Raw genomic sequence first — 12,109 nt, forward strand, 5'->3', positions numbered from 1 at the left:
TGCAGCTTGCTCCTAATCTTACGGTTATTTCCCCCTTGTTCTGCCTCCTCCACCAGCTGATATAGTTTCTCTGTAGCTAGCCTATCAATTTCTTTGATCATCTTAAACACTTAGGGCAAAATTTTCCCATCCCGCCTGCCACGGGAATTGTAGCGGGCGGGACACAGACAATGCAAAGGCCTGTTGACCTCGGGTGGGATTTTCCAGTCTTGGGGTGAGCATGGCTGGAAAATCCTGTCCTTAATGTATTAATACTAAATGTATTAATTATTTTAGTTATCAAAATGTTGGAAACCTTACATCAATGATTGCCTTCTTGGCTTTCTCTTCAGCATTCCTCGATTCCTGAATGGCCTCTTCCACCTCAGTTTGAAGTTGTGAAACATCGGTCTCAAGCTTTTTTTTGGTGTTGATCAGGCTAATATTCTAAAAGGTGTAACAAAGGTGTGACTGGCATTATTACTTGAATAAAGCATTTGATTGCAGGCATTTAAGAATGACATGTTTTTCAGGCTACCTGAGAATGAAGCAGTTGAACACGCTCAGTGATATCAAAGACCTCTTGCTCAGCAATTTTCCGAGCTCTGTCTGTCTGCTCGAGAGCCACTGTGACCTCTCCGAGTTCAGTCTGCAGAAGGTTGCTCTTCCGTTCCGCTGAGCTTAGCTGCTCCTTCAGGTCTCCTTGAACTCGCAACGCTTCATCCAGATGCAGCTGTGTCTCCTGAATCAAGAAGTATTGGATTGCATGACTGAACGCAGTTGGAAACTCAAACGGTGAATATATGCACAAGTACAAAAAGTCAATCTGTTTTACTTACTTTGAGTACTCCTTGAATGTTCCTAAGATGTTTCTGTGTTTCTGCAGCCTGGCGGTTCGCTTGACCCAACTGAATCTCCATTTCATTGAGGTCCCCTTCCATTTTCTTTTTGAGTCTCAGGGCATCATTCCTGCTCCTGATTTCAGCATCCAGGGTGTTCTGCAGTGTCTCGATGGTTCGCTGGTGATTCCTCTTGAGCTGTTCAATTTCTTCATCTTTCTCAGCGATCTTTCTGTCAACCTCCGATTTAATTTGATTCAACTCGAGCTGAATTCGAAGCAACTTTTCCTCCGAGTGCTCCAGTGTTGCCTTTGGCAGGTGGTTAAGATACAAAGGAATATTGATCACTTTGGATCTGATATCAATTTAATTACTCAATAATTAATTGATAATTCGGTAAATTTAGCAAGTGTAACGCCAAATTACTATATCCCATCTAAATGGGCGTTGGCAACCATAGACTTCCATTGGATTGGTCCATCATTTATGCTTGACAAATTACTGCAGTGGTTTGCCTTTGCCTTCCGCAGTCTGGCCGATCCGGAACCTCTCCTACTCTTCCCACCTGCCATTGTGCGTGTTGCTCGGATTTGCAGGCTGACAATCAACCAGCTTGGCCATCAGTTCCTGAAGTGAGACTTCCAGCCCAGACGTCATAGAATCCTAAATGCAAAAGAGGCCATTCGGCCCCAGTCTGCACCAACTCTCTGACAGAGTATCTTATCCAGGCCATCTCCCCCGCCCAAACTCTGTAACTTCACACATTTACCATGGCTAATACCATCTAACCTACACATCTTTGGACACTAAAGGGCAATTTAACATAGCCAATCCACCTAACCTATACATCTTTGGACACTAAGGGACAATTTAGCATGCCCAATCCACCTAACCTACATATCTTTGGACACAAAGAGGCAATTTAGCATGGCCAATCTGCCTAGCCTACACATCTTTGGACTCAAAGGGGCAATTTAACATAGCCAATCCACCTAACCTATACATTTTTGGACACTAAGGGACAATTTAGCATGGCCAATCCGCCTAGCCTACACATCTTTGGACTCTAACAGGCAATTTAACATAACCAATCCACCTAACCTGCACATCTTTAGGCACTAAGGGACAATTTAACATGGCCAATCCACCTAACCCACACATCTTTGGACACTAAGGGACAATTTAGCATAGCAAATCCATCTAACCTACATATCTTTGGACTGTGGGAGCACCCGGAGGAAATCCATGCAGACTTGAGGAGAATGTGCAAACTCCACAAAGGCAGTCACCCAAGGCCGGAATCGAACTCGGGTCTCTGGAGCTGTGAGGCAGCAGTGCTAACCACTGGGCCACCCTGCCGCCCATGGTAGGGTTGCTACACTCTGCATGAAGACCTACCCCACATGACTATAATGGATGTGTAAAATATACAAAGTTTACCTCTGCTTCCTCCAATGCACATTGAAGTTCAGACTTTTCTTGTTCAGCTTGCTTCTTTGCTTTATCCAGCTCGTGAATTGTCTTCCCACATTCACCAATTTGTTCAGTGAGATCAGAAATTTCCTCTGTTAGTCAAATTTTAAACATCAGAATCAGCAAGCACTCCTTCAAACCGACTTTAAATATTCCTGATTTGAATAATGCTACGTTTCGAGACTTACGTTGCAGATTTTTGTTCTCCCTCTTGAGAGTTTCAAGATGATCCAAGGACTCTTCATAAGCATTCTTCATTTTGAAGAGCTCAGTGCTAAGAGACCGAGATTCTTTCTGTGCTCCCTCCAGCTCAGCCTGGCATTCCTCGTACTTTTGTTTCCATTCTGCCAGAATCTATGATTTAAAAAAGGCAATTTTTTTTTTGACCGCTACTCTAAGCCTATCTAAATTACCAGTCCACCCTGTGGATGATATGTTTAAAGTTCTGCACCTTGTCGAAGGTTCTCTGCTTCTTATCCAGAGCCGCTGCAGCAGCATTTGCTCTCTCCACATCGATCATAAGATCTTCCACCTCTCCTTGCAAGCGCAGTTTTGTCTTTTCCAGTGAAGCACATTTGGCGTTGACTGCCTCAATGTGCTCCTCTGCATCCTGCAATCTTTGAGCTAGTTTCTTCCTACATTAAAAAGTCAAATTATTATTCTGCTAGAGCATTTTCTTTAATTCATTCATGGAACATGGGCATCACTGGCTGGCCAGTATTTATTGACCATCCCTAGTTGCCCTTGGAGGGCAGTTGAGAGTCAACCACGTTGCTGTGGCTCTGGAGTCACATGTAGGCCAGACCAGGTAAGGACGGCAGATTTTCTTCTCTAAAGGACATTAGTGAACCAGATGGGTTTTTCCGTCAGTCAACGGTGGTTTCATGGTCTTCAGTAGACTCTTAATTGCAGATTTTTAAAATTGAATTCAAATTCCACCATCTGCTGTGGAGGGATTCGAACCCGGGTCCCCAGAACATTAGCTGAGTTTCTGGATTAATAGTCTAGCAAAAGTACAATTAGGCCATTGTCTCCCTCCCTCAATAAAATAATAGATCCAGGAAAATTAATACACATTCACAAGGAGGTGGTGGTGTTGTGGTATTGTCGCTGGGCTAGTAATCTGGTGACCCAGGATAATGCTCTGGGGACCAGGGTTCGAATCCCACCACGGCAGATGGTGGAATTTGAATTCAATTTTAAAAATCTGAAATTAAGAATCTACTGATGACCATGAAACCATTGTGCATTGTTGTGAAAACTCATCTGGTTCACTAATGTCCTTTAGGAAAATAAATCTGCTGTCCTTACCTGGCCTGGACTACATGTGACTGCAGAACCACAGCAATGTGGTTGATTCTTAAATGCCCTCAGGGATGGGCAATAAATACTGGCCCAGCCAGCGATGCCCACATCCCATGAATGAATTTTAAAAAAGGATTTTTTTAAAATGAGGAACATAGATATATGAATGCACATACTTGGCCTCCTCCAGTTCCTCTGTGCGCTGAATTGCATCAGTTTCGTATTTTGTTCTCCATTGAGCAACTTCACTGTTGGCCTTGGACATGCCACGTTGGAGCTCGGCCTTTGCCTCCTGTTCCTCTTCATATTGCTCACGGAGCAAATCACAATCGTGGCGGGAAGACTGCAGAGCATGTGCCAAGGCACTCTTAGCCTTTTCATAGAGAACACAGAAAGAAGAAATCAGAAGTGCTTGAGAACAAAATGAAAAATGGTTAATGTGACAGAAGCGACAGCTGTACAAGCCAAGGACAGATTTTTTTTAAATCTGCAAAATCACATTGATGCATTATTTAATGCATAAACAAGTATGGTTACTCTGTTACCATAGCCATTTATAGCTTGCTTCCACTGACACTGTTGAGTTGACTATGGGCCCACAGGTAATGAGCAAATTGGAACATGAAGGTGTTTGTACCTCTTAAAATACACAAATGCTCACCATTGTTCTTCCAAAGTAGAAATAGTCTTTTGATAAAACAAAAATGGAGGGTATGGGGGTGGTGGAGGGAAACAGGCTTTGCAGGTCTCCTCTCCATTCCTGTAATCACTGCAGCCTCAGGAAACAAGGCCTAGTTCAGCCACTCTGACCCCAGCTGCAGTCCACTTAACTCAAAATTCTTCATTTGATAGATTCGGTGGGTCATTCTGACTGCCCTCTGGTCAGGAATGCCAGAAAGTGGATGCTGATACCATAGAACAAAGAACAAAGAAAAGCACAGCACAGGAACAGGCCCGTTGGCCCTCCATGCCTGCACCGATCCTGATGCCTGCCTAGACTAAAACAGTATGCACTTACAGAGTCCGTATCCTTCCATTCCCATCCTATTCATGTATTTGTCTAGTTGCCCCTTAAATTCCGCTATCGTACCTGCTCCCACCACCGCCCTGGGCAGCACGTTCCAGACATTCACCACTCTTTGTGTAAAAAACTTGCCTTGCACATCGCTGAACTTTTCGTCACGCTTAAACCTGTGTCCCCTAGTACTTGACTTTTCTACCCTAGGAAAAAGCATCTGACTATCCACTCTGTCCATGCCACTCATAATCTTGTAAACCTCTATCAGGTCACCCTTCAACCACTGTCATTCCAGTGAGAACAAACAAAGTATATCCAACCTCTCCTCATAGCTAATACCCTCCAGACCAGGCAACATCCTGGTAAACCTCTCCAAGCATCCACATCCTTCTGGTAGTGTGGTGACCAGAATTGTACACAATATTCTAAATGAGGCCTAACTGAGGTTCTGTACAGCTGCAGCATGGCCTGTGGATTTTTATACTCAATGCCCTGACCGATGAAGGTAAGCATGCTGTATGCCTTCTTGACTACCTGATCCACCTGCGTTGCCACTTTCAGGGATCAGTGCACATGTATGCCCAGACCTCTCTGCCTGTCAATACTCCTAAGAGTTCTACCATTTACCGTATCATTCCTATGTGCATTGGACCTTCCAAAATGCATTATTTCACACTTGTTGGATTAAACTCTATCTGTCATTTCTCCACCCAATTCTCCAACCGGTTTATATCTTGCTGTATCCTCTGACAATCCTCGTCACCATCCGCAACTCCACCAATTTTAGTGTCATCTGCGAACTTACTAATCAGACCAGCTACATTTTCCTCCAAATCATTTATATATACTACCAATAACAAAGGTCCCAGAACTGATCCCTTTGGAACACCGCTAGTCACAACCTTCCATTCAGAAAAGCACCCCTCTACTGCTACCCTCTGTCTTCTATGACCAAGCCAGTTCCGAGTCCATCTTGCCAGCTCTCTTCTGATCCCGTGTGACTTCACCTTTCATACCAGTCTACTATAAGATACCTTGTCAAAGGCTTTACAGAAGTCCATGTATACAACATCCACTGCCTTTCCCTCATCTATCATCTTCGTCACTTCCTCGAAAAACTCGATCAAGTTAGTGAGGCACGACCTCCCCTTCACAAAACCATGCTGTCTATCACTAATAAGTCCATTTGTTTACAAATGTGAGTAAATCCTGTCCCCAAGAATCTTTTCCAATAATTTCCCTACCACTGACGTAAAGCTCACCGGTTTATAATTCTCTGGATTATCCCTGCTGCCCTTCTTAAACAATGGAACAACATTCGCTAAGCTCCAGTCCTCTGGAACTTCACCTGCAGCCAATGAGGATACAAAGATTTCTGTCAAGGCCTCAGCAATTTCCACCCTTGCCTCCCTCAGTATTCTGGGGTAGATCCCATCAGGCCTTGGTGCCTTATCTACTTTAATGCTTTTTAAGACGCCCAAAACCTCCTCCTTTTTGATATCGACATGACCCAGAATATCTACACATCCTACCCTAGGCTCCTCATCCATCAAGTCCCTCTCTTTGGTGAATACTGAGGCAAAGTATTCATTTAGTATCTTGCCCATTTCCTCTGGTTCCATGCATAGATTCCCTTCACTATCCTTGAGTGGACCAATCCTTTTCCTGGCTACCCTCTTACTCTTTACATATGTATAAAATGCCTTAGGATTTTCCTTAATCCTGTTTGCCATGGACTTTTCATGACCCCTTTTAGCCCTCCTAGCTCCTTCCTTAAGTTTCTTCCTACGTTCTTTATATTCTTCAAGGGCTTCATCTGTCCTAAACATTTTAGACCATACGAATGCTTCCTTTTTCTTTTTGACAAGGCTCATAATATCCCTCGTTATCCAGGGTTCCCAATACTTGCCACGCTTATTCTCCATCTTCACAGGTACTGAATTCCAATCAACTGACATTTGAAAGACTCCCACATGTTGGATGTTGATTTACCTTCAAACAGCCTCCCCCAATCTACACTCTCCAGATCCTGCCTAATGTTGTTGTAATTAGTCTTCCCCTAATTTAACACCTTCACCATGAATGAATTAAAGAGCCCCGTCAATATTTCCGGATTTCTGCCCTGCTAACATCCCCCACTGAGAGCATAAATCTCTTTAATTGCGATACCGTCCAACAATGAAAGCAACTCAGATGGGAGATGGTGGTAATATCATTTGACTAGTAATCCAGTGACCCAGGCTATTGCTCTGGAGACATGAGTTCAAATCCCATCACAGCAGCTGGTGGAATTCAAAATTAATTAGCAAATTTTGGAATTGGAAGTTCATGATCGTGGGAACTTTCATCAATTGTCGTGAATGCCCATCTGGTTTGGAAATTTTGTGGTCCAGTGAGACAGTGTCTCTACCTCTGAACCAGAAGCTCAGGGTTCGAGTCCTACTCCAGGATTTGGGCTAGTCCATTGATTTTCGCTGAGACAAAAAGATCCCATCATTGGGCAGCACCAGCAAATCCTGGCCCAGGTCTTGATGACCAAGGAAGGTGCATTCATAATACAGCCAAACAGGCGTTGTATCAACTTGCCAAATCCTTCCCAACACAATCCAATGGCTGGCGGTAAGAACTGAGGAGACTGGTGGTCAGCCATGCTTGATGCGGAGTGGCACCCCTCAAAAAGTGGCTTTGGGAACAGATGGTGGATGCCTCGGCTTCTATTGCAGGACAATAAGAAGCCAGCCAATATCTGAGTGCTGCAGTGGAAGCTCCTGCAAAGACAGCTTGCTGCCAGACAAGCTCAGACTGATGCTATCATAGCTGCGGATACCCAAGTGCAAAGGGTTTATCCAGTCATCTGTCCTCCAGAACATGTCAACTGTCAGTAACACCATGGAGCACAAACTTGCTCCATGAGTGACATGGGGGCACAATGGTTAGCACTGCTGCCTCACAACGCCAGGGACCCGGGTTCAATTCCAGCCTTCGGTCACTGTCTGTGCAGAGTCTGCATGTTCTCCCCATGTCTGCATGGGTTTCCTCCGGCTTCCTCCCACAGTCTGAAAGTTAGGTTCAGTGCATTGGCCATGCTAAATTCTCCCTCAGTGTACCTGAACAGGCACCGGAGTGTGGTGACTAGGGGATTTTCACAGTAACTTCATTGCAGTGTTAATGTAAGCCTTGTAATGTAAGTGCTAATGTGACACTTTAAACTTTAAACTTGCTGAACTCTCTTAGGATGAAAGCATTCATCTGCCCACCGCTGCTAATGCCCTTGCTGTTGCGTGCCAGCCAGCCCAGAAAACACTGCCCACGCAAAGATGGTGCAGTCTGAAACTAAGCCTCTCGGGCCAAAGCTGCTTGAAGCTGTCCTGTAAGGCCTTAGTCAGTTTCTTCTAGTGAAAGTCAACAACATTCCAATAGCCATGCAGCAGCCACTGGGGTAGTATGCATAGAAGGACTAGATGTGGAGATGCCGGTGTTGGACTGGGGTAAACACAGTAAGAAGTTTAACAACACCAGGTTAAAGTCCAACAGGTTAATTTTGCAAATAAACCAGTTGGACTTTAACCTGGTGTTGTTAAACTTCTTACTGTAGAAGGACTAGGACAGATGATCAGCACTAAAAAAATGCACAAGTCTGGTTAGTTGTCATTTGTTTATGATACAGCAAGGTTTTATTTCTAACATTGATTTGGAGTGTTTATTTCGTAGTAGTTCATAGTTTTGGACTGTAACCAAGTGAATGGAATGATATTAATAGAGAGAAGGTGAAGTGTGGGACTGTTGGTGTAGGGGGAATCAATGCTGTATTTACTGCATTTGGAGCTGAATCGATCAGTCAGGGGGAGCACAGTCAGGAATGGGTTGTGCTGATTGCCTTCTTCTTTCTCCTCTGCAGCTGGTTACAGTAGAGCTGGTGCAAATTGCTGTGCCCTCATGATGGCAGGGTTGGCAACTGGCAGCAGCTCACAATGTACACTGACATTCACTCTGCCAAAGCACCGCAGGGTTTCTCCAGAGTAGTGCGGGCAATGGAACCACAGTTTGAGTACTGCACTGGTCTGCACCTTGTGTGACAGCATGTTTTTCATTATATGCTGTCCATGTGTATGGATGGATTGCATGCTGGGGTCACATGTCATGTCATCAAAGGATAACCTGGTCCAGTAGCCTTAGTTGATTGATCACGGTGGCTCAAATACAGCTGCTACAGTAGACTCTTGCACAATGGAGGCATCGTGACTGCTGCCAGGATGTCAGGATGCCAGGCATTGATTGCATGGTATGCTGTGTACGGTTGCACACCAGCTAGATAGTAAGGGACTATAAGCCTTTTTGGCTGTAGCATTTGGCATGCAGCACCCGCAAATCAATGCATGTGCAGTCAATGGCACCCTGCACCATGGGGGAGCTGGAAATCCCCATGAAACCATGTACTCACTCCACCTGCTTCTCTTTGGCTAGCGGGAATGCTATGTTGTCAGCTGTGTTGGAATGCAAAGCCTCAGTGACTTTCCTTTTGCAACATTCGTGCTAATATTTTTTGAATTCTTGCATGTGACATGGGCGTCACTGGCTAGGCCAGCATTTGTTCCTAATTGCCTTTGAGAAGTGGTGGTGAACTGCCTTCCTGAACCGCTGCAATCATGTGGTGTAAGTACACCCACAATGCTAGTAGGGAGGGAACTCCAGCATTTTGACCCAGTGGCACTGAAGGAACAGTGATATATTTCCAAGTCAGTGTTGTGTGTGACTTGGAAGGGAACTTGCACATGGTTGTGTTCCTAAATATCTGCTGCCCTTGTCTTTCTAGGTGATAGGGGTAGAGTTTTAGGGAGGTGCAGTCAAAGGAATCTTGGTGAATTGGTGCAGTGCATCTTGTAGATGGTACACACTGCTGCCACTGTGCATCGGTGGTGGAGAGGGTGAGTGCTTAAAGTGGTAGATGGGGTGCCATTCAAGTGGGCTGCTTTGTCCTGGATGGTGTGGAACTTCTTAAGTGTTTTTGGAGCTGAACTCATCCAGGCAAATGGAGAGTATTCCATCACACTCCTGACTTGTGCCTTGTATGTTGTGGACAGGCTTTAGGGAGTCAGGAGATGAGTTTCTCCTCATAGAATCCCTAGCCTCTGACTTGTTCTTGTAGCCACAGTATTTAAATGGTTGTTCCAGTTCAGTTTCTGGTCAATAGTAAACCCCAGTATGGCACAATGGGTGGCACGGTGGCACAGTGGTTAACACTGCTGCCTCACAACGCCAGGGACCTGGGTTCAATTCCGGCCTTAGGTCACTGTCTGTGTGGAGTTTGCACATTCTCCCCATGTCTGCATGGGTTTTCTCCGGGTGCTCCGGTTTCCTCCCACAGTCCAAAGATGTGCGGGTTAGGTGTATTGGCCATGCTAAATTGTCCCTTAATGTCAGGGGGACAAGCTAAGGTAAATGCATGGGGTTATGGGGATAGGGCTTGTGTGGGATTGTGGTTGGTGTAGACTCAATGGGCTGAATGGCCTCCTTCTGCACTGTAGGATTCTATGATTCTAGTTGATAGTGGGGATTCAGCAATTGTGATGCCATTGAATATCAAAGGGAGATAGTTGAATTTTCTCTTGTTGGAGATGGTTATTGCTTGGCACTTGTGTTGCATGCATGTTACCTGCCACTTATCAACCCCAAGCTAAATGTTATCCTGTTCTTATGGACATGGATTGTTTCAGTCATGAACGGTACAGATCATTGCAAATATCTGTTGCTCCAATCTGGGAGGAGCCAGCTGCATAAAGGTTCATGACCATGGCCACCTTCACAGCCAATGACAAGCCATCTTCTCTCTACTCTGAGGCTGTAGTTCTGGTTGCAGCAAATGGTAGATTTCAGTGAGGACACCCTTAGTCAAACAGAGACATCTGACACACAGCTTCCTCCTTAGATTGAGGCAGGAGAATTGTTTCCCAGTTAGGTATCGCTTCCTTCTGAGAGCCATTCTCTTCCTCCTTATCCTCCCTCTTCCAGGTGCTTGTCATGCTCTGTGTCACCGCTGATCATTCCATGCCACAGTCCAAGGAGAATGCATACAGCAACATCAATGAGCGACATTTTCCACCCATTCCCGCTGACAACTGTTAAAGTTACTGTGAAAATCCCCTAGTCGTCCCACTCAGGTGCCTGTTCGGGTACACTGAGGGAAAATTTAGCATGGCCAATGCACCTAACCAGCACGTCTTTCAGACTGTGGCAGGAAACCAGAGCACCCGGAGGAAACCCACACAGACACAGGGAGAACATGTCAACTCCGCACAGACGGGAATCGAACCTGGGTCACTGGTGCTGCGAGGCAGCAGTGCTAACCACTGTGCCACCATGCTGCCCACGCGTGGAAGTGTGCACTCGCACAGTTTGTGCCAATTCTGAGACAAAAACATCGCCTGTGATGCCAAAAACAGAAGTATAGAGTTATTTTAAAATTTCGCAGGCAAAGAACATTATTAGACGATAATCCATCTCTGTCATGTTCTTTGGAAATCTATTTACTTCTCCATGCAACCCAGTAGAGAAGAGATGATTAGAAATGTATTCAAAACACACAGTATTACCTTCGTTTCTTCTTCAAGTTGTCTCTTCAGTTCTTCTATTTGATGCAAAAATCCCTGCTTACTCCTGCTGAGTTGGGATACCATATTCTCCTTTTCTTCCAGCTGCCTGGAAATTTCACCTTTAGGGGAAAAAAATTAAATCTTCATCTTTTTATTTCAGGAAGTATCTGGTTGTTAATCGGCATTGTGTAATATAAATGTTCCACGTGGTTAATATTGTTTAAAGGACAGGTTTGAAAAATGGCCAAATAATACTCATTTTGTTCAATCCACACAGTTCATGTCACAGCAACAACTCACCGTTTTCTGCATGTAACCGTGATGTCTGAGCAGTCATGTCATTAATGGCACGTGCATACTCATTGTTCCTTGTCTTTAGTTCATTTAATTGATCTTCCTGAGCACGACATGTTTTTTCAAGGTTGGCCTAGTTGGGAAGAGTAAAAATATGCATTGCATCATTACATTTTAAAATGTATTCAAAACTATCTGAAGTAAGCACATGCCTGATATGGAATTTTGCCCATCATCCAGCGAAACAAAGCTTTCAGAGTTTTAAATCGGCCTTCATTCACAGCTATTGCGAGCAAGTCTGCCTTCATAAGGTGGCGTACAGACTTCCTGAGTGATATATGGCATGCACAATTATATCTTACATGTGATTTGTGATTCCAAATAAACCTGTTGCACTTTAACCTGGCATGGTGAGACTTCTTACTGTGCCCACCCCAGTTCAACACCGGCATCTCCACATCATATGGGCAGCACGGTAGCACAGTGGTTAGCACTGCTGCTTCACAGCTCCAGGGTCCCGGGTTCGGTTCCCGGCTCGGGTCACTGTCTGTGTGGAGTTTGCACATTCTCCTCGTGTCTGCGTGGGTTTCCTCCGGGTGCTCCGGTTTCCT

At 44.9% G+C, this 12,109-nt stretch overlaps 1 protein-coding gene and 1 long non-coding RNA gene across 2 annotated transcripts in view; one reads left to right on the plus strand and one right to left on the minus strand.

Moving 5' to 3' along the window:
- Positions 1 to 2,303, plus strand: part of LOC144501558 (uncharacterized) — a 42,150-nt gene extending 39,847 nt beyond the window's left edge. Inside the window, exons 3-4 of the long non-coding RNA XR_013499152.1 lie at positions 513 to 774; positions 866 to 2,303. This is a non-coding gene — a long non-coding RNA (uncharacterized LOC144501558). The remainder of the gene's footprint in view (positions 1 to 512; positions 775 to 865) is intronic.
- The window catches only part of LOC144501537 (myosin-3-like), a 46,971-nt gene that overhangs the window by 9,047 nt on the left and 25,815 nt on the right, over positions 1 to 12,109 (minus strand). The window contains exons 26-34 of the mRNA XM_078225358.1: positions 11,505 to 11,631; positions 11,205 to 11,323; positions 3,773 to 3,969; positions 2,743 to 2,926; positions 2,480 to 2,645; positions 2,259 to 2,383; positions 819 to 1,127; positions 518 to 721; positions 301 to 426 (exon numbers count right to left, since the gene is read on the minus strand). Of these exons, the coding sequence (XP_078081484.1) occupies positions 301 to 426; positions 518 to 721; positions 819 to 1,127; positions 2,259 to 2,383; positions 2,480 to 2,645; positions 2,743 to 2,926; positions 3,773 to 3,969; positions 11,205 to 11,323; positions 11,505 to 11,631 (1,557 nt within the window). The remainder of the gene's footprint in view (positions 1 to 300; positions 427 to 517; positions 722 to 818; positions 1,128 to 2,258; positions 2,384 to 2,479; positions 2,646 to 2,742; positions 2,927 to 3,772; positions 3,970 to 11,204; positions 11,324 to 11,504; positions 11,632 to 12,109) is intronic.

This window comes from Mustelus asterias, chromosome 12 (genome assembly GCF_964213995.1).
Source record: "Mustelus asterias chromosome 12, sMusAst1.hap1.1, whole genome shotgun sequence".
In the NCBI taxonomy this organism is placed as follows: Eukaryota; Metazoa; Chordata; class Chondrichthyes; order Carcharhiniformes; family Triakidae; genus Mustelus; species Mustelus asterias.